Genomic DNA, 22,721 nt, shown 5'->3' with positions numbered 1-22,721 from the left:
TCTTTCACTGGGTGTAGCTGGTTCTCTTCATTATTGAACAAATGAAACTGATTTGGTTCATCTCATTGTTGAAGAGAGCCATCAGAATTGACCATCATATAATATTGTTGTTGAAGTATATAATGATCTCCTGGTTCTGTTCATTTAACTCAGCATCAGCTCATGTAAGTCTCTCCAGGCCTTTCTGAAATCTTCCTGCTGATCATTTCTTACAGAACAATAATATTCCATGGCATTCATATACCACAATTTATTTAGCCATTCTCCAATTGATGGGTATCCATTCAATTTCCAGTTTCTAGCCACTACAAAAAGGGTTGCCACAAACAAAATTGATTTTTTTAAGAGGGAGAGAGAGAGAGAGAGAGAGAGAGAGAGAGAGAGAGAGAGAGAGAGAGGAAAGGAGGGAGAGAAGGACAGAAGGACAGAAGGACAGAGGGAGGGCAGGAGGGAGACATCTAAAGGGCAAAGGCAAGTTTCACAAGGAAGTAACAAATTGCTTAGAGAGTAAAACCTAGAAAGGCCACCCCCAAAGTTCTGATTCCATGAAGAATTGGGGGAGAGAAATACTCCCTAGCAAGAAGCAGAAAGAAAGAAATTTTTTAAACTAATAAATAGAACTAGGTGAAGGGAAGGCAATGAAGGGAAAATTTACTTGATCAAGAAAAATGTGGAAAGGAGAAGAATTAAATTTCCAGAATGAAGCAGGAAAGAAAAAGAACCTAATTTTAAAAATTCCAAAGGGAAAGAGCTAACAAATGAGAGGAGAGATCAGAGGTGAGGAGAAAATAGCCAGTGGAAATAAGTCACCTGTAAAAATATTAAACTAACATAGAGGAGACATAGTATTGTATTGATAGCAGAAGAGGGGGGAAAGAAATAACTTTTTTTAAAAAGCATTAGAGAAAAATGGAGAAAATTATAGAGTTATAGACCTTAATATAACTGGATTAATAAGCCAATCAGACAAGAAAGGTTAACAGACTGGAGAAAACAAAATCCTACAGTCTGTTGCTTACAAGAAACACATTCTAAAAAACAAAACCATACACAAAATAAACTGGAAAGACAGTAAACATTTTGACATACATTAAATGAGTCCAAAAAAACAGGTGTTGCAATCATACTACTTGACAAAGAAAAAACAAACATTGAAAAATGGAATATATAAGAAAACTACATTAAGCTAAAAGGAAACATAGGCAACAAACCAATATCAGTAATAAACATATATGTTCCAAATACTTTAGTATCTAAATTTATAATTTAAAACTTTAACTGAGTTACAAGAAGAGAGAGAATTACAATAGTAACAAGAAACTTCAATGTCCCTCTCTCAGTTATGGATAAGTCTAAACAGAAAGGTAATCAATGGGAATATGTGGAACTGGATAAACACTGGAGAAACTAGAATTAAAAGGTTTACGACATCTTCTAAATGGGAGTACAAAAGAATTACATATTACATCAAATTGAACTTTTACAAAATTTGTCTATGTATAAGGGCACAAAAATACTGTAAACAAATACTAAAAGACACAAATAACCAGTACATGCTTTATAAATCATAATTCAATGAAAACGGTTATTTGTTCGATGACCACAGACAAAAGACACAAACCCAACTGGAAACTTAAGAATTTAATGCTAAAGAATGAGTGAGTCAAAGCACAAATCGTAGAAATTATTTGAAAGAAAATTTTAATGATGAAGCAACCTCAAAATTTGAGAATGCAAATAAATCCGCCCTAACAGGAAAAATTATAACTCTATATGTATGTGTGTATGAATATACATAGATTTGTATGTATACATATATAAACTAAACAGAAAAATAAGATTAATGAACTGGATATATATTTTTTTTAAGTTAGAAAGCTAACAGACAAGAGTAAAATAATTGCAAAAAAGAAAAAAAATTATAAAGTAGAGGAGAAAATGAAAAAACTGAGAACCAAAAAAAAATCCTATAGAAATGATAAATAAAACTAAAAGCTGGTTCTTTGAAAAGACTAATAAAATGTATAAAACTTCAGCTAATCCAATTTTTTTTAAAAGATGGCAGGAAATCAAATCAGTGAAATGGCAAGTGAGCAAGGTAAAGTCACAACAAAAACAGAAGAAATAAAAATAATAGTCAGAACATATTATGTACAAACATACTTAACAAAACTGAGAATGCAAAATGGAAGAATACCTTCAAAAAACATAAAATATCCAAATTGTCAAAAGGTAAAATAGAGCTTTTAAATAACCCAATCTGAGAAAAAGAAATAGATGTAGCTGTAAAGAAACTGCCAAATTAAAATTTCTGGGTCCTCATGGATTCACAAAAGGATTCTATCAAACTTTTAAAAATTTATTATCTATTTTCAAAAGTTATTCTCAAAAAAATATTTTACTGGAATCTTTTATGAGACTAAAAAAAAAACCAAAAAGATAAAATTCAGAAGGAAAACTATAAACCAATTCAAAAATTTTTGAATTTAAAATTCTAAAATTCAAATTTTTCATTTCAAAATTCAAAAATTCAAATTTTCAAAATTCAAAAAAAAGTTTTTTTAAAAATCCCATTAAAGAGATTACAATAATTTATCCAAGAAATTATGCATTATGATCAAGTGATATTTATACCAGAAATGCAAAGATGGTTTAACATTAAGAAAACAATCAATATAAATAATCACATTAAAATTAAAAGTCTGAAACCACATGAAAAGATGCAAGAGAAAAAAACTTTTTATAAACTACAACACTCATGCCCCAAACTCTACAAAATATGGCCACAGAGAGACTTTTTTTTTAATCACAAAAATGCAGTTATCTAAAACCAAAAGCAATTGTCATATGCAATGGGAATGTGCCAGAATCTTTCCCAATAAATGCAAGAATCAATAAGAATGTCCATTTTCCTCACTATTACTTTCTGTAGTTCTGAAAATAATAGCAACAGCACTAAGAAAAAGTTAAGTCACAAATATAGACAAAGAGTAGATAAAGCTATCTGTATTTGCTGATGGCAAAGTGATATACTTGGAAAACCCTAAAGAATCAGCAAAGGTACCAATTAAGACAATAACTTCAGCAAAGTTGCAGACTATTAAGAAACAAAAGAAATTAAACTTGGAATTCCTCTTCAATGACATCCGACAGAGTCTCAATCTTCAATGAGTCCTCTTTATCCAATATTTCTGCATTGTGTGCTAATGTTATTTCTAGGGAACAAGTCTCTTATTGAAGACACATCATAGTAAGATTGAAAGAGGTCTGAATCTGACTTCTAACTAAGTATCCTATTGTAACAAGTCATTTCATAACTCTGAACCTCAATTTTTCTATCCATAAAATAAAGGGCATGGAAATTATAATCTCTGTCAACTCAACATTATGTGATTCATTTCCTTAATTAATGCTTTGTGCTCATATTTTAGCTCAATTTTAGGGGATAGTTCAAAGATTTATATGGATACATATGTACAATGTGTTCCTGAGCAAATGAAAATGAAGGTCAACCAAAGGTCATAGAGATTGGGAAGGGGGTGGAAGAGAGATTAAAGACATCTAATCCAACTCTCTCATTTGGCAGATGAAGAAACTGAGATCCAGATTGGGAAAGACTTTTGCCCAAGGACAGGTAGGCATTTACAAAATCAAGGAAATGGTGGTTGTTTGCTTTCCCAGGTGGAGAAGAAGCCTAAACAATCAGATGCATCATTAAATACCTGGAAGGAAACGGACAACTATCAGAAAGCCATAACAAAGATGGCCAATGACATCCTGTCTCTGCGAAGGCAAGTGACCTCCCTGGAGACAGAAAACAATTGCCTTCGGCAACAAGTGTCCACACAGGAACGGATGGGTCATGCTTCTGTGGAAGATGAAGAGATGATAGGTGAGAAAATCTTGAGACCTTCCATGCAGAAAGATTCAGGAACAGGAAGGCCCCTGGTATGGGTTATTTCGTTTATAAGAGGGTGGGACATTGAAAAAGTAATGGAGATGAAAGTTGGGTACCATTATGCCGTTATAGTAAGTGTTGATCATTTTTCCTTCTTTACTGCTTTAGGAGGACTGATGGTCTGTGTTCAGGTCTCAATCCTCCCAGCCCCTGGATAATAAGATCTATGTTTGGGGAGAAGAAGGAGCCTGGGGGAAGTGAATTTGCCCTTGGGGTTCCTCATCTTTTGACCTGCTCCTTTTTGGTCTATGTTGAACTACCCTTTGGTATGACTGGGGCTTGTTTGGGCTGATGGTGCCCATTGAATGATCCCTCCCATCCTGTCTCCAAAGCAAACATGAAGCAAAAACTTTCCCAGAGCACCACAGAAACGAGAAGGTTGAAGGACAGGATACAGCAGCTGCAGAATGAGTTAATTCGGGTGAGTGGAATCTTACAAAATGGAGAATACAAAAGGGGTGGATGGGAGGAATAAAAGTAGAGTGAAGAATTGGAGAAGGGGGAGGCAAAAGGTGGGGGGAAGTATCAGTCCATGGTGGGGAGGTATATCAGGAGAGGGGACTGTCCAGGGTTGGTTTTCAGTGTTTCTCTCTGTACCACAATCCCTCTTATATCCCACTCCATCATCTTTGCAGAAGAATGATCGGGAAAAGGACTTATTACTAATACAACAGTCTCACAATCAACAGCAGCATAATCTGAGAAGGTATCAGGACAAACTGCAGAAGATGAAAGGTCTGGAGCAAACTGTGAGGAGTCAGGAGAAGGTAGGCTTACTTATGGATCACCCAGGCTATGATGAGGTGGTGGGTGTAGGACCTGAGGGCCTTCAAGTCAGGTTACACACACACAGACACACACACACACACACACACACACACACACACACACACGGCAAGTAGCCAGAGAAAATAAATTAGGGAATGGTGATAAAGCAAGGCAGACAAGGGATGGAAACAGGAATTGCTTCATGGACAGATTAGACTGGGGGCTACTAGGAACCCTTTTAACTCTGAAATCTTGTGATTTTAAAAGGCAACTTGCCAAAGTTAAAAAAAAAATTTGCTCTTTAGAAGTCGGGGTCTCGTCTTTGGGAAAGGCTCTTTCCATTTCTGGGCCTCTGTTTGAAACTGTAAAGTTAAAACTGTATAAATTAAACAATTAGGCTAGATGAGGAGTCCTTAATGCTTTTTGTGCCAAGGACCCTTTTGGCATGTGGTGAAGTCATTGGACCCCTTCTAAGAATAATGTTTTAAAATGCATGAAAATACATTGAAATTCAAAAAACAATTAAATATTGAAGCAGAGTTATCAATGTTTTCAGTAAGTTCATAGAATCAAGTAGTGAGAATCCTGGCCATCATAATACCTGGTCTCCCTTTCTGGACCCTGAGTAAAAAGACCCTGAGAGAAGGTGAAGAAAGAGCAATCCACATTTTTGGGAAGCTCATGAGACTGAGGAGGTGAGATGACTCTTACTTTCTAACATATGAGCAGGTGGTTTCCTAGCCCATCAGTCACAGAAAGGTACAGAATGTGAGATTCATTCCCCCATCAAGCTCATGGAGCTCTGGGTCTCTGATTGCTGTTGATGTACAGACACTCAGGAACTGAATGGGAAGCAAAGAAATCAATCAGCAGGTGTCTGGACTTCAAAACCTCCCTTATCAATCACAAGGACATTGTGATTAGGAAAGTATGTCAACCTTGTACACCTAGATGAGATGAAGTTGCCTTGCTAAATGCAAGCTTACTAGACCAATTACTGGGGTCTATAGGAACCTCCTAGTACATAGGGAAGTCAGTAGTCAAATGTGAAGTCATTTCTGTCAATCCTCCCAGGCTCACACAGGGAACAAATTAGACACTACCAAAATCCAGTGAGTGAGACATACAGACAACATTTTATTCCTACTCTAAGCTCCAAACTCAGCTCTGTGCTAAGCCTGGGCAACATCCCTCAGATCCATTAAAATAATTACCTCACATTTCTATAGCACTTTAGAGTTTACAAAGTAATTTTCTCACACTACTCCATGAGAAATAGATAGAGGCTTTGTTGTTGAGTCATTTGAATCATGTGTGATTCTCTGTGATCCCATTTGGGGTTGGTTTTCTTGGCAAAGTCATTAGAGTCGTTTGCCATTCCCTTCTCCAGCTGATTTTACAGATGAGGGGACTGAGGCAGATAGGGTTAAATGACTTGCCCGGAGTCACACAGTTAACAAGTATATGAGGTCAGATTAGAACTCTAAGTCCTCTTGACACCAGTCCTGGTCTTTTATCTATTGTATCACCTGTCAAGTTAATTTATATATACATATATATAATTATACATATTTTATATTTATATATAATTATACATATATATATAATTAATAATATGTGGTAGAGAGAGGACTCATTGGAAAATGTCAAGATTTTCAGTCTAGTCTTCTTCCCCTCTCCCTATTCTGTTTTTCATTAGGTCAAGAGTTTTAAACTTAGGGACATATATGTGAATATGTATGTTTATTTCAATATAATTTCCTTATTTTGTAAACTTCTAAATTTTAAAAGATTTCACCTATCAAAGTGGTTCTTGGCATAGGAACTATTAAAAAGTTCTGATCTAGGTCCAGACAAAGAAAGGCCAAACAGCCTAGAATCCTGTTCAGCTCCAGCTGAGTGGTACCGCTTGGCTGGTTCACACCTCGCCATTCTTTTCCTTCTCTCTGCCATGATGGTGATTCAAACAATGGAATTTGACTGGTTCACATCTCCCTGTTCTTTTCCTTCTCTCCATCACACAGGTGATTCAAAGAATGGAGAAGATCTTGGAGGAGAAAGTATTTCAGCCATCCACAGAAAGATCTGATATAGTGACATCAACCCTGGGACGACCTCTTGGGAGGCACACGGGTAAGTCATGGCGGTTCTGAGCAATTTATTTTAACTCAATAATTATTTATCTTGAATCACCATCCCCTGGGACAGACCCTGAGGGAGACATACAGATGAAGAAGACAAGGGATCTGCCTTCAAGAAGCTTAAAATCTAGAAAAGAGCCCCACCCTTCAGCTTCATCCCTAAGATGCATGGCCACCATCCTGAAAGGACCCAGACCTCCAAATGGTCATCTTTGGCTATCTCTGTGAATGAAACAAACCATTAACATACCTAAGCCCCACACCTGTTTCTCTTTAATTTATTCCATTAACAAGCCTTCACTGAATACAATCTGTATGCTCAGAGCTGTGGAGAAGGCAGGAGACACAGAACCTCTCCTTAGAGAACTCTCAATTAGGTCAAAAAGACTATAACATGATCTCAAAGCCCTTCATCTTTCAGGTCACTCTTCTCAAGGTGCTCTCTAGTTTATCAATGTCTTTCCCAAAATTTGGCAACCAAAGCCGAACACAGGACTACAGTAGGACAGCTAGGTAAAGCACTGAACTGATAGCCAGTATGATCCTGCCTCCAAGGCACTCTGCATGACTCTAGACACATTATCTGACTCTCTGAGAGTCTGTTTTCCCATCTTTAAAATGAGGGGATGAACTCAATGATCTCTAAGGCGCCTTCTAGTTTCTATTCTAAGATCCAATGAGTATGTGGTCTTCACTGAGCAGGGTACATTGGGGAATCATTATGTCTCTCTGTTCTGGTTACTTCCCTCTCTTAATATAGCCTAACTCAGGCTAATTTTAATAGACTTGTGATGGAGAGAGCTATCTGCATCCAGAAAGAGGACTATGGGGACTAAATGTGGATGAGAACATAATTTTTTCACCTTTTTTGTTGTTGCTTGCTTTTTGTTTTTATTTTTTCCTTTTTGATCTAATTTTTCTTGTGCAGCATGATAAATGTGGAAATATGTATAAAACAATTGTACATGTTTAACATATATTGGATTACTTGGAAGGGAGAGAGAAAAAATTGCAATACCAGGTTTTGCAAGGATGAATGCTGAAAACTATCCTTGCATGTATTTTGAAGATTAAAAAAGCTTTTATTCAATTAAAAATGTTCATCATAAGTAAGTATACTTTGGAAATTGATGAACATTACAAGTCAGGATTTGTTTATTGTTTTGTTGTCTAGACTTAATAAAGTGATGCACATAATTTAAATATTGCTGATTAAACTTAAAATAGGTTAAGAAATCTTTTTGTTGTTGAAAACAGCCACATCCATCAGAGTTATCATCACATAATTTTGTGGTTGCTGTAGACAATGTTTTCTTGGCTCTACTCACTTCATTTTGCATCAGTTCATGTAAATCTCTCCAGGCCTTTCTTAAATCTTCTGAAATGAAAACATTCATATACCATAACTTATTCAGCAATTCCCTAACTGATGATCATCCATTCAGTTTTCTTGATACTACAGGAAAAAAAAGCTGCTACAAAATTTTTACAGACATGGGAGCTTTTCTCTTTTTATAATCTCCTTAGAATACAAGTCCAGTGGAAACAAAGCTGAGTCAAAGGGTATGCACAATTTGATAGCCCTTTTGGCATAGTTCCAAATTGCTCTCCAGAATGGTTGGATCACTTCACAACTCCACCAATAATGTATTAATGTCCCCTCCAACATTTATCATTATCTTTTTTTGTGATCTTAGTCAACCTGAGAGGTGTATGGGGATACCTCAGAATTGTCTTAATTTGTACTTCTCTGATCAGTAATGATTTGGGGCATTTTTCATATGACTAGAATTCGTTTTAATTTCATCATCTGAAAATTGTCTGTTCATATCCTTTGAACATTTATTTTTTGGAGAATGGCTTGATTTCTTGTAAATTTGAATCAATTCATTATATATTTTAGAAGTGAGGTTTTTATAGAATCCTTGGATGTTAAAAAGTTTTCCCCATTTTTCTGTTTCACTTCTAATCTTATCTGCATTGATTTTGTTTGTTACAAAAAGGTTTTAATTTAATAGAATCAAAATTATCCATATTGTATTTCATACTTTGCTCTAGTTTTTCTTTGGCTATAAATTACTTCCTCCTCAACAAATCTGAGAGTAGGCTATCCCTTGTTCTACTAATTTGCTTATAGCATCACTCTTTATGTCTAAATCATCAACCCCTTTTGATCTTATCTTGGTATAGGGTATTAGAGTTTCTACCATACTATTTTCCAATTTTCCCAGCAATTTTTGTCAAATAGTGAGTTTTTATCCCAGAAGTTGGCATCTTTGGATTTATCAAACACTGGATTACTATAGTCATTGAGTTTACAATGAACATTTAACAATCAGTTCTCTCTTGAGCCTATGCTCCAGCAAAGCATTGCATTTATCCCTATTTCATCTTATCTGCTTAGATTGAGTTCAGGCTGTAAAGACTTTTCTGGATCATGTCCCTGTCCTTCAACAGTTTATCTATCCTTCATTGTGTCAGTTACAATTTTGATAAGCATACTATCTTATACTACACAACTGATTCTATTGGTCCCTTTTTGGTCAAAGAAGGAAAGGCACTACAGAGAGAGTGACTCATGAATATTCATAAGTGCCACTTCAGTCCACAGAGAAATTCTTTTAATTCCTATATTTAAATTTACCTGGGTTAGATCCATCTTGGGGGCCCTTTACCAAGTTACCTGAGTATCCTTCTCTTAGTTTGGTGCATTTGTAAGAGGCGTTAGTGCCCTTAGTATATCTCAGTACAAAACCACACAGTTCCTAACATATGTTGGCAATCTATTAGCAATTCTATTTATCAGATCAGTTTTAGGTGAAAGATTTAGAGCTAAAAGAGGCTTTTAATTCCATTCCCTCACTCCTCATTTTACAGATGAGGGAATTGAAATGAAGTGAGATGAAGTGACTTGCTGAGATTCACTGGGAGTTAATGTCTATGGAAAGATTTGAACTAACTCCAAAACTTCCTCTCCTGCCTCTATAGTTTAGAGCAAGTTGCTTGTTTAGTGTGCAGTTTTTGCATGATGTTTCAAGTACTTTGAACTGAACCAAAGCAGGGAGCAGGTAAGGCAATCAAGTAAGGAGAATATGTCCTGCACCCTTTTGTCAAAGGAGTATTCCCACTCAGTTAGTAAAAATGAATATAAAACTTGATGAAATCCGTTTTAGATAATAAACTCATAGATAATAAAGATGATCATCCCCTTTTTGTATTTGTATCCCTAGTGATCAGCACAGTACCTGGCATATGGTAATATTAGCACAGTATTTATTGATTGATGGATTAAGCATATTTCAATACAAACCTCCTTCCAAATGGACACTGACTGGATACCCTTGAACCACTTCTGATTTCATCTTGCTGTATTGCCTTCTAGCCTTTTTCTCTCCAAATTGTTCACTAAAAATTGTGAGAGATTGTCAATGCTTTGCTGAAAGTCTAGCCATTTACAATATTTCCCTCATCTAAAAGTATAGAAACAAAAAAAATTAACAAAATCTTTAATGTGCTATTTTTAAAAATTATCACTCTTCTAGATAGGAACCAATCATCCTTTTGATATATTTAACAATTTTACCAGTAATCAAAAACAAATTGATTAGTTTATACTTTGCCAACCCCATTCTCTTCCCTTCGTTTGAAATTAGTGTAATGTTTTCCCTTTTTCAATAGGGGTCTTCATTCTTTTTGAAGACTACCAACAAGGGCTCAGCAATCATAACCACTTCTTTCAGTATCTTGGACTATAATTCTGCCTGGTAACTTGAATCTAACAAAAAAGCATTTCTTTGTTTTTCATTTGTTCCAACTTCCTAATAACATTTTGGGTCTATTTCAATTCAAATATCATTCTCCTTGCAAAGAAAATGAAAGAAAATCAGAGTTAAATAGTTGTTCTTTCTCTTGATCTTTGTTTATCATTTAGGCAACTAAATACAGAAGTGGATAGAGAATTGGAGTGAAGAAGGTCCGACTTTAAACCCAACCCCAAACAATTACTAGCTGTATGACTCTGGGCAAGTCATTTAACTTCTGTTTACCTCAGTTTACTCAAGAGTAAATTAAGAATAATAATATCAGGTATAAAGGTCAAATGAAATAATAGTTGTAAAGCACAAAAAAAATTTGTAAAGCACATAGCTCTTGTGTAAAGCACGTAGAACACGATAGGTTCTATATAAATGATTATCCCCTTCTCCCATTGTCTGATGCACCCTAAGTAGTCCTCTTCCTTCTCTTTTTTCCAGTAGCATTTGTATTGTTTTTAGCATCCCTTATAAGCTTTAGCTCGGTATAAGCTTTAGTGTTCCTGACACCATACCTTGCTATGCTTTGTGGTTCATTTTTGGTTGCTTTCTCTTGCTTCCCTCTCTGGTACATGTCCCTTAATAACCTAAGTTGGTCAGTGAGCACCTTGTATATCCACATTGGTCTCTCTAAATAGCTTCCCTCTTTTTCCTTCCTATTCGGATTGCTTCTTTTGGTGCCTTGAGAATTTCATTCTTGATAACTTCCCTTCCTCTTTGTCTTCTCCTATAAAATTTTAATCCATTGGATCCAATCCATTTTTCTCTAAACACTGAAATATTCTCTCTCAATAGCTAGGGGATGTGTCCCACTAGGATTTTTTTTCTCTATCACAGACTTTAACATTTCAAAATTGCCTGCTTCAGCAATCAGTCCTTCCTTGCTGGTAATAATCTGGTTATAAGTCTTTCTTCTTTTCTTCTTCTACCTCTTGAAGGATTATTAGAGGTATGGGGCAGTTAAGCCCGAAAGCATCCAAGTTTCTGGGATTCATCTGGATCATTGAAATGTCCAGTCTCATATCATCTGGAACACTAGGCTAGTCACAGTACATTGCAAGGCTTACTATTTAGGAAGTCTATATAACCTACAAGGCAGAATATCAAGAATCATGAGATCACTGATTTTAAAGACAAGTAAGTCCTTGGAGATCATCTAATCTAAATCCTTAATTTTACAAATGAGAAGATTGAAGTTTAGGGGAAGGAAGTGTTTTGCCCAGGACTACCAGATACGAAGTGAAATAGAGCCAGGATAAAAACTCAGGGTATCAGATACCAAATTCAGTGGAATCCCTCTTCCCAACACCACGTTGTTCTCTCTGTGCAGGATGGACTGGATAAAGAGAAGCTGAAGGTAGAGAGCTAAGCTAGTAAGGGATTGCAGCAACTTTTCATTTTTCAGATTTTCTCATCCCCTTATTCCCCCCAACTCAATTCAATTCAGTAAACACATATTAGGTACATACTATGTACAGAACACTGTGCTAGGTGCTGGAAGAGTTAGAAAGTTTAGATCTTCAATGAATAAGCATTTATTAAGTACCTCCTATGTACCATGAACTGCTAGGTACAAGTACAAAGAATGAAATAATGCCAGTTCACAATGAGCTTACATTCTAATGGGGGAGATAACAAGTACACATAAAAATATGTATAGCACAAATATAAAGTGAATATAAAAGCAAATATATACTAAAGAGTCCCATCCAAGAGAGCTGGGCTAGTAAGCAAGCAGTTGGGAGAATTGGGAAAGATTTCATGCAGAGGATGGTGCCCTGGCTACATCTTAAAGGAAGAGAAGGACTCTTATCAGAGGTAAGGAGGCAGTACAGGTAAGACGCCATTCCTGTCTTCATGGAGCTTACAGTCCAGGAGGAGGTTATGATACATCCCCAGAAGACTTGAATGCACTATAAAACCTAAGGGCATTAGGAAGATATGAGTGAATTTCCATGTTAGGTCCCTTCTAGCCACTCTTCTCTCCCTAGGCCCCATGGGGGAGAGTGTGCCCTTTGACTTTTACTCCATATTGCTGTCCGAGAACGCAAGGCTGCGGAGTGAGCTGGATAAAAACCGCCACCAGTCTTCCCCCATCATCCTGCAGCAGCAAGCCCTACCGGTAAGAGCCCGGGCTGCCAATCCACAAACATGCTTCTGCATTGTCCTTTGCATGCGGACTGCTCGCCTGCTTCAAGCCCCCAAACACCCACTCAGAACAGGAAGAGACAAATCACAAGTAGCCAACCATCACTCAAAGTCAGACATAGGAAAACTTGGAATATACCACACTGTTGGGACAAGGAATCTAATCAGGCATGTCTGGGAGCTCTGGGGTTACCTCAGAGATGAGGAACAATGGAATTATGGGTTTGCTTGCCAGTTTAGATCTCTGGTCCTATTATAATTTCTAGTTGGTTCCACTACTTTGCATGACCATTCTTCCCATGCATGTCCCTATATCTTCACCAAGAGAGCAAAGGGTTTCACTGGTTTGCATGACCATTCTCCCTATGCATGACCCTATATCTTCACCAGGAGAGCAAAGGAGAGTCCTTTCTTTTTCTTTTTGCTGAGGCAATTGGGGTTAAGTGATTTGCCCAGGGTCACACAGCTAGAAAATGTTAAGTGTCTGAGACCAGATTTGAACTTGGGTCCTCCTGAATTCAGGGCTGGGGCTCTATCCGCTGCACCATCTAGCTGCCATTAAAGGATCCTTTCAAGCTGGAATCAGTTAGTCACCAGGTTGGATGATTAATTACCAGGTACCACAGCATTGCCTACAATGACCCATGACTCCTAGTGCAGGCTGGGTAACAGGTGTAGGTCAAGATTTTTTTTTTACCATGATTTTATAGAGGTCTCCTGGAACTTCAGCTGATTTCCAGCTCTTGAACCAAATTGATTACCTCTTCATATATGTGTGTGTATGTGTACATAGCTTTATCCACTGAATAATGGTTAAAGTAGATAAGAGTAGCTCCATTTGAGAGCTTCACTTTCCACTTTATTCTGTGACAAAGGGTAACCCAACTTCTGGACCACCACTTTCCACCCTCTCACACTCTATGCTCAATATCCCCATTGCTTCCTACAAGTCCATTGAGTGGAGCCAATGGAAGTCCTAATTTAGAGGCTTAGGCTTCCCCTGCCTGGGCCACAAACCCAGTCTTCCTCACAGCCACTCTCTCAGTGCTCTTCCTCCCTTTCCTGACATCTCCTGGGATTCCTGGAGAGAATTGGAGAGTTTTTTTCCTCCACAGTCCCAGGAGAACTCTGGGGAGAAGGGAGTGACCAGAGACTTGGCAGAGAGGCTGCAGAGACAGATGAGCCAGCTATTCATCACACCTGGGCAGTCTACTTAGAATCCTCAGAATCCAAGAGATTCATTCTGCTCATTTTCAGCCTCCAGGGCACTCATACACAGTTGAGCACTGCCCTTTAATCAAGCCTACACATGCAAAGAGCTGAATTTGCTTTTTTTAAAAAAAAATATTTTATTTACCCCCAGTTACATGCAAAACAATTTTTATATTTGTTTTTAAAACTTTGAGTTCCAGATTCTCTCCCTCCCTCCCTTCCCCTCCCCACCCCACTGGGAAGACACATGTGAAATTATACAAAACATCTCCATAAAACTCTTGTTGCAAAAAAAAGATAGTTCTTCGCCACAAAAAAACCTTCAAGAAAAATAAAATTTTAAAAAGTATCCTTCAGCCTGAATTCAGACATAATCAGTTCTTTCTCTAGTGATGAATAGCACTTTTCATCATCAGTCCTTCAGAGTAGTCTTGCATCATTGTATTTCTGAGAAAAGCAAAGTCATCCCCAGCTGATCATCCCACAACATTGCTGTTACTTTGTACACAGTACATTTCACTTTGCATGAGTTCATGGAAGGTTTTTCAGGTTTTTCTGAGATTATCCTACAAAGAGCTGAATTTGCACAGCAGATGAGCTCTTGGGCAAGAAGTTTCTTCATTTCACAAAAGGACTTTTAAAAAATGGGTCCTCCTTTGGACAAACCCAATAGATAAAGAAATCCTATTTCTGTAACAGATAAATAGGGGTAATAAGTAAATAAATAAACACATAGATTCTTTGCTTTACAAAATTATTCTTTCACTTTACACAACCATTTGGCAGAGGTTTCCTTTAAGTAGAGGGCTTGAATATATTTGAAATGACTTGATTTATACTAATAGAATTTATTTTTAAAATTGAATTTAAAAATTTTTTAAATTAAAATTAAATATTTTTAATTAACAAAATCTATTTTCTCTCCTTCCCACCCCACCCCCATCTTTGGAGGAAAAAAGAAAAGAATAAAGAAAAGCAAAATTTTTGTAACACATATGTATCATCAAACAAAACAAATTTCCAAATTGGCCAAGTGCAAAACATGCATGTTTCATTCTGCACCTCCCCCCAAACATTTGACTTAAATGCAATTTTTTAGAACCACAATGATAAAATAAAGTCAATTTTACCTATCCCACAAAATGGACCACTGTATCCTACAGGATAGTTGCTGTTACTTTGGACTCTAGAGTAAATTCCTTATTGCCAAGGAAGGGGTAGTCTCCATGGAGGAGTGAAAGCAGTGGGAAAGAAACTAGTGTCTAATGTAGATTTGGGGAGAGAGGGATGCCATTTAGTGCCAACTGCTTCGATCATGGTGTGGCCAATCCAGGATCTGGGACCTTAGTCCCCTACTTTCTCTCTCTTAGGAAAGGATATCCAGAACAGATTTTCTCCCCCTCTATCCTTAACCAAGAAACATACCTATTATAGCTTCAGGAAAATCCCAGCATATGAGGAAAGATGTAGGACGGTTCTCTTCCCATCCACTGGCATGCTAATATAACTATGTAGTCCTTAACTCAGACTCCATTAATATAGAATTGGTGACATTTGAACGGGAGATACTCTAACTAAAGCTTCCTTTTACACTTACAAAAGGATTAACAGAATATAAATGAACCGGGTATATAAGATTTAAGAGGACCCAGCTAACCTAAGAGAAAAAAATTATTTTCTAGCATTTTAATTGACATCCTGACCATTCTTACTTTTCCATTGAAGCAGGCCTTTAGTTACCTCTACATTATCAACATTTCAGTATTCTAAATCAAATTTGCATTTTAAAATATTCTAAAATTTAGATTTTTAAATATGAATACAAATCAATACCAATTTGCCCATCTCTCACTACACCTCTTTCTAGGATACTTCCCCCTTCTTTCCTTAAGCCATCCTTTGTCATCTTTTCTGGAGCTAAAATCTGATTGGAGTAAATGGTCCCTTTTAAGGGAACTTTTTCTGCAGAATTCTTGATAATCAGAGCAATAAAATATTTTTAATATGAGTCATCTCCCATATATCTTCAGCAGGTTAGCTATCAGATCCTTTTTCTGTATGCAATTTGTTATAGCAAGATTTTATTCATCTAAATCTCTTGCATACTATTTTATAGTTTCCAAAGTTCTTTACTCTCCCCTGAGGTAGATGGAGTAGGAGTCTATCATTCTACAGATGAGAAGACCAAAATCTGTGGAATGTAGTATGCTTAGAAAGTAGTGCTAAATATGGAATTAGATTTGACTGCTATCCCTGAAAACTTAGGCAATCAGTTTCCCGATTTGGAAAACTAGAGGTTTAGACTAGATGCCCATAAAGGTCCCTACCAAAGTCAAGTCCTTTGATCCCTAGTTACAACTTCAGGACTTAGCCCTAGGGTCATGAAGGCTCAATAAGACATGATGGAACCAAGACTAGACCTATGGTCAGCTCACACCGTTTATTTGTTGTCAAAAGTGACTCACTTTCTGTTCTATGTGTACGTGAAACTTCACAGAGGTCAGGGGGTAACTTCTGGCAGGTCACCTACTCTGGCCGGATCTCAGTTTGGCTCAGGCATGTATTGGGATCATAATAGTGTGGTTCCCCTACTGGCCAGATTTGTGCTTTTGCCAACAGGACTTCCTTTCCGGCACTTCAGACAAGCTCAATCTTATGGCCAAATTGGAGAGCGCTCAAGGTCATATACGGATTTTGGAGAACGAGGTGGGTGAAGTCTGAAGTTCTCAATGGAGTCTTCCTAGATGAAGGAGAGAAGGAAGAGGTCAGGGCTTAGAAGAGGTCAGAGCTTCAAGAACCATGACTACAGACTAAAGATTAGGAGTAGAGTGTTGGAGCTAAATGGCAAGAATTCACCTGGAGTTAATCTTCCACATGATGATTACACATTTGGGGGGCAATGGGGTGGGGGGTAGCAGTGGTTCAAATAAAACATGGAGAGATGGAAACATGGCCATGGAAAATTGCAGACCAAGGGTAATCAAAGCAATGAAATATTTTTACCATGAGTCATCTCTCAAGTATCTTCAGCAGATTGGCTATCAAGATTTTATTCATCTTACTCTCTTGCATACCATTTCGAATGAATGGTAAGGATTCTTGGTAATGAAATCATACCCTTCCATACTTATAAAATGAAGGGGTTGAACTCATTGACCATGGGATGGAGGGAACAATACAAGAGAAGGGAAACTAAATTATTTAATCAGAGCACACTTAACTTCCAATTACCGTGGAGTGAAGCCCATGGTTCCAAGAGCCTGAGGCAGGACCTTTTTCATAGACATGTAGCCACCAGAGTGGAATCCCACCTACCCTTCCCTATTCTCCCACCCCAGATGCCATTATAAGCCCAAATATCTGCCCCAGGTGGGGAGGAGGGAGATAGCCCTGAGAAAGCACTGAGCCCCCACTTGTTGTCCCATCCCCCTGGACAGTCTCCTCTGTCAGGACCCTGACACCCCTCTTCCTTTCTTTCTGGGCTACATAAGTTGGAAAATTCGGCTCGACACTGGGAACAAGAAAAGCAAGGCCTGATGTCGAAGCTGGTGGAGCAAGGCCGTGGCTCTACACCTGGCTCCAATCCTATGTTGATGGATGCCCAAATGAGTGGCCTCCCGAGCCTGGGGACTGGAGCGAAGAACATGGAGGTGGGTACTGCCCCCAGCCTGTCTGTGAAGGATTGGCTTTAGACAAAGGAAGCCTGGTTTCCAGCATCAGCTCTGGCACAAATTCCTTGTGAGATGTTGAGCGTGTCCCTTCTCTGTAAATCTCAGTCTTTTCATCTCTAAAATGGAGCTCATCATTGTCCCATCCCCATCATCAATACCACCATGAGGTATCTGGCTCTGAGACCGTCCCAGCACAACAACTGCTGGGGGAATGTCTGGAGGAAAGAGGGTTGTGGGACTGAGAGATCAATTAAGTCTTGCCCCTTCCCCATACCCTGTGTAATGGCTGAAAAAATACCATGTCAAAATGGATCTAGACACAGCAAAACTGCCTCAGACACTTAAATACCCTGGAGACATACTTACATGGGCAATCCATTAGAACTTCAATTTGTTTATATGTAAATCATGTGAACTGATATTCTCCCTACCCACCTCACAGGTTTGTTATAAGGGTGGTGCTTTGTCAAACTTAAATGTGAGTTTTGATGAGGAGAGAGCTTTGTCCATGACTTACCCTAAGGGGAAAAGGGGTGAGAATCCCAGAACTCTGATTCTGGCCATGATGAATCAGGCTGATTTCAGGAAAAGTAGAAGAAGTAGCTGCCCCTTTGTGGTGAAGAGGCCAAGGGTACTGCTCTCTACCCAGAACATTCCCCTCTCCCCTTTTAGTACATCTTACTTTGGGTTTCATCCTGGTGATTTCTAACTCCTCCTTTCCTCCTTAAGACTGCTTTGTCTTAGCCAGAGTAACCATGGACTATTGATAGACTGAAAAGGAGCAAGCCTGAAGACTGTGGTCAGTTGTAGAGAGGAAACAAAAAAGAGAATTTCCATCAATCCATGATTTTCTTGAGAGGCGATAATGGAACAATAGGTTGAGGGAGCTGAAGGAACCAAAGTAGAAAGCTGTGATGACCACATTAGCACCCTGGATACTTTAAAATCAGCCAGAGTCAGGATAAGCAAAAGTCCTTGATTTTTATTCTTTGTGGATGTGAGCAAAATGGTGACACTAATCTGGCCAGGAGTCACTATGGCTTTCTTACTCCACCCTTTAATCCCGCCTCCAAATCTCTCTATACACTAACAGATCAAGCCAGCACAGAATGGTGGGGCAGGCCATTTTCCAAGCAAATGCTAATAGAGTATTGTCCAATTGGTAATTAGCCTTAAGTGCTTACTTGTCCGAACCTCAGAAAGTCTGTTCTACTTTATGTCCAAAATTCTTTAGGTCTAGGTGACAGATACAGGGTATCTGCTTCCAAACTAGTAGAAAGAAGATCTTTCTAAAAACAATCACACGAACGAGCTACTTTATTGCAAAATGAGTTCCTCAGTCCTCAAAGTAGTTTAATTAAGCTAAAGAACTATTTTTCATAGATGTGATAGAGTTCTCTTCTGTGAGAATATAAGAATTTTTAAAAGGGAAAAGAGAATTTTTAACAATTTCAAAATGTAACTTTTTAAAAGGCAATAGAACATGACATAAAAATATACATGGGTCTGTGTACATGTATTTATGTGTGTATATGTGTGTATTTATATATATAATAACAAGTACATGTAGTATATGTGCTATGTGTACATATATGTAAATATATCTATATACATTTTTTATTAATCAGAGTTGTGATTTCCTCAGTGGAAAGAGGTAAAGAATGAACCCCTACCAATTCAGGTTGGCATTCCCCGTACAAACTGGAATTTTAGAGAGAGACTAGGTTTCCATTTACTACTCTCTGCTGCCTTTCCCATTAGATAACATATACTTTTTATAATAAAAACTCTCTACAATGCCTTGAGATTTGCAGAACAATTTTCAAACAGTCACCTCCTGTGTTGGGTTGTGAGCTTATTATTATGCCCATTTAAAGCTGAGGAAAGAGATCTGCATGAGGTTGTGCATGGAAAGCCAGACTCAAAACTACAAAGCTGTGCATTCAAGTACACATACTGGCTGTGGAACTCTGGGTAAGCCAAAATCTTTCAGGGCCAGATGGCTCGCTAAGACTATAGGTTCTAGAAAAGATCCGATCTTCATTGATAAGATTTTCCTCAATGAAAATCCCTGTACCAGTGAAGTTACTGGTTCAAACAAAAAGCAATGGAGAGGGGCAGCAAAGTGGTGCACTGGATAGTGTACTAGCCCTGGAGCCAGAAGAAACTGAGTTTAAATCTGAACTACTAGCTGTGTAATCTTACTCATCATTTAACCCAGATTTCTTTGAAAAAGAAAGAGAAAGAAATGGAGATAAATGAGATCCAGAGAGAAAGGCCAGACCCAGGGTCACACAACAGAATTTTTCGATAACTTTGTCTATATTAGTTTATGTACTTATTTTCCTTTTTCTAAGGTAATACAGATTAATAGAAAGGCCATCACTGACCTTTTCTCTTCAGACGTCCCTTGGTTGAAGGCAAATGAGTGGTCCCAAGGAATTCCCTCTACCCCCTCTCTCATTTATACATGGACTATTGACAGACTGAAAAGGAGCAAGCCTGAAGACTATGGTCAATTGTAGAGAGGAAGCAAAACAAAAAAGAATTTCCATCAATCCATGGTTTTCTCAAGAGGTGATAATGGAACAATAGGTTGAGGGAGCTGGAGGCTGCAAAGACAGTTCCTGTTACCCCAGGAACCAAAGTGGAAAGTCTGTTCTATTTTCTGTCCAAAATTCTTTAGATCTTGGTAACATTTATATAATAAAGAAACCAGGTTATTAATTGTCCCCATGGAAGTCAAGAACAAATCTGACCTCCATTGCAAGGAGTGAGCCAAGAAGGGATTAAACATATATTAAGAGCCTAAACTCTTGATTTAAAAAAAAGAAGTGCTAAGCACTTTTACAAATATGATCCCAGTTGATACTTACAAGATTGTGAGGTAAATGCTATTGCTAGCCCCATTTTACAGATGAGAAAACTAAGGCAAACAGAGGTTAAGTGATCTGCTTACAATCTCACAGGTAATAAGTATCTGAGGCCATATTTGAACTTGGGCCTTCCTAACTCCAAAACCAGCACTCAATGCACTTGGGTCACTGTGATGCCCCGTCTAGAAAAAAGGTAGAAAGAAAAGCAGAGCAAAATAGGAAATAGGAAGTAATTGCCCAATAAAGAGTAAGGAAGGAAGAACCAAGGAGAGCAATTTCCAATTCCTTGGTGCTTTGGGGGGAGAGGGTTGTGGTGGGAATGGTTGGGAGAATAGTGTAGAGAAATCATGAGTGACCTGGTAGAGCAAATTATTGCTGCTACTAAGACATTTTCTATGAATGAGATGTTATCAGATAGGTAGAAGAATAGATGGGAAAGAGGGATGGGGAGAGAAGGGGGAAGAAGAAGAAAGGAAGAAAGGAAGGAAGGAAGGAAGGAATAAAGGAAGGAAGAGAGGGAGGGAGGGAGGGAGGAGGTAGAAAAAGAGAGGGAAAGAGAGGAAGGGGGAGAATGGAAGGAGGATGAAGAGAGAAAGGGAGGGAAGAAGGAAGGGGAAAAAGAGAAAGAGGAAGGAAGGGAGGGAAAAAAGATGGAAAGAAAGATGAAAGGGAGAGAGGAAGAGATGAAGGGAAAAAGAAATGAAGAGAAAGAGAGGGGAAGAGAAAAATAAGGAAAGAAAAGAAAAGACAGAAAGAGAAGGAAAGAAAAGGAAGGAAAGGAAAGGAAAAGAAAAGAAGGAAATGAGAAAGGAAGGAAGAAAGGGAAGAAGGGAGGAATGGATGGTGAGAAAGAAAAAAATAAAATAAAAATTTAAACAAGTAGAAAAAGGCTGAAGAGTGAGAGCCAGAGAGTCAGAGCAGTAGCCTGTTAGAATGTAAGCTCTTTGCAAGTAAGGATTGCTTAATTCATTGTCTCTGTATCTCTAGCACAGTGCCTGGCACACAGAAGGGTCTTAACAAAGCCGAGTGATTATGTGAATATTTTATATAATCCAACTGTGGATTGAGCAGTGTAACTTTAGCCAAAATAAAGGAATGGATACCAGTAGAGTGTGAATATGTGAGTTTGTTTGTGTTTGTGTGTATGTATGTGTGTATGAGTGTGTTGTGTGTGCCAGTGTAGTGTGGGTGGGTGTGTCCCCACACAGACATACACACATACACACCCTCCCTTATGCCGGCCCCCAGAGCTGCCCCTTCAGCTAATTGACGCGGGGGATCTCAGTCCCTGGCCAAGTCGTAGCATTCTGAGCCGGTAAAGACCTTGGAGGTCATTCAGCCCAACCTCCTGATTTTACAGATGAGGAACCAGAGCTCCAAGGAGTGGAAGTGACAAACTCGGGATTGTCAAAGAAGTGAGTAGCCAAGCCGGGGTCCAGCCCCAGGGGGACTCATTGGGCTGCCACCTCGAGGCTCATTGCTCCCTCCCTTCCCGTTCCCCCCCCCTCCCCCAGCGTAGAGCAAGACGTCACTAAGTTTCAGATCAAACCGGCTAGACAGTCACTAAGTACCAGCCCAACAGATACGTCCGGATGATACCGGAGGTGGAGGACTTGGTGCTTTGCCCTAAGCACACCAAACCCCCTCCCCCAAGGGCTCCTCAGTGAGCCGTTCTGGCTCGTGGGCCGGGTTATGTCTGGGCACGGGGTGATTAGAAAGGACCCATTTCTAAGACGTCATGATCTATGTGAGGTCCCCTTGCCTTTGTCTTCTGTGCAGAGGAGTTCTACGGGCCATACGACTTTCAAAGAGCCGCAAAAACAGGATCCGTTACCGCTCCATCCAGAACTTGAGCCGTAAATGTCACCGAAGATAGAAGAGAAACCGGCAGGAGCACAGAACAGGCATCCTTCTCCTGGAACCAGGCCCCTAACAACTTTATTAATTGCATAGAGCTTGGTGAGTGTCCGTGAGGAAGCCCCAGCAGCCCTGGAAAGTCCCCACTCCTCCAGTGCCTCTCTCCCGCCCAACCGAGTCTCTCCCTTCCCAGACTCTCTCCTAGAACCCCAGCCCAGAATCTCCGCAGGGCAGAGAGCAGGCAGATCGGTGAGATCGGGGAGGAGAGAGAAGAGAAG

At 38.8% G+C, this 22,721-nt stretch overlaps 1 protein-coding gene across 3 annotated transcripts in view; it reads left to right on the top strand.

Annotated features, from left to right (window-relative positions):
• The window catches only part of CCDC33 (coiled-coil domain containing 33), a 205,347-nt gene that overhangs the window by 180,551 nt on the left and 2,075 nt on the right, over positions 1 to 22,721 (top strand). For 2 of the 3 annotated variants that reach the window (XM_031956621.1, XM_012545514.2), the window contains 9 exons: positions 3,682 to 3,892; positions 4,291 to 4,379; positions 4,594 to 4,725; positions 6,751 to 6,859; positions 12,671 to 12,801; positions 16,659 to 16,745; positions 17,531 to 17,689; positions 21,947 to 22,001; positions 22,366 to 22,482. In XM_031956621.1, coding sequence (XP_031812481.1) covers positions 3,682 to 3,892; positions 4,291 to 4,379; positions 4,594 to 4,725; positions 6,751 to 6,859; positions 12,671 to 12,801; positions 16,659 to 16,745; positions 17,531 to 17,689; positions 21,947 to 21,979 — 951 coding nt within the window. In that variant the 3' untranslated portion in view covers positions 21,980 to 22,001; positions 22,366 to 22,482. Of the gene's footprint in view, positions 1 to 3,681; positions 3,893 to 4,290; positions 4,380 to 4,593; positions 4,726 to 6,750; positions 6,860 to 12,670; positions 12,802 to 16,658; positions 16,746 to 17,530; positions 17,690 to 21,946; positions 22,002 to 22,365; positions 22,546 to 22,721 lie in introns of those variants that run through there. The other variant, XR_004232550.1, reaches the window with a different exon arrangement.

The sequence above is a fragment of the Sarcophilus harrisii genome, chromosome 2, assembly GCF_902635505.1.
Source record: "Sarcophilus harrisii chromosome 2, mSarHar1.11, whole genome shotgun sequence".
NCBI classification, from domain to species: Eukaryota; Metazoa; Chordata; class Mammalia; order Dasyuromorphia; family Dasyuridae; genus Sarcophilus; species Sarcophilus harrisii.
Note: the sequence above shows the minus strand (reverse complement) of the source record. Positions and strands in the feature narration are given on the sequence as shown.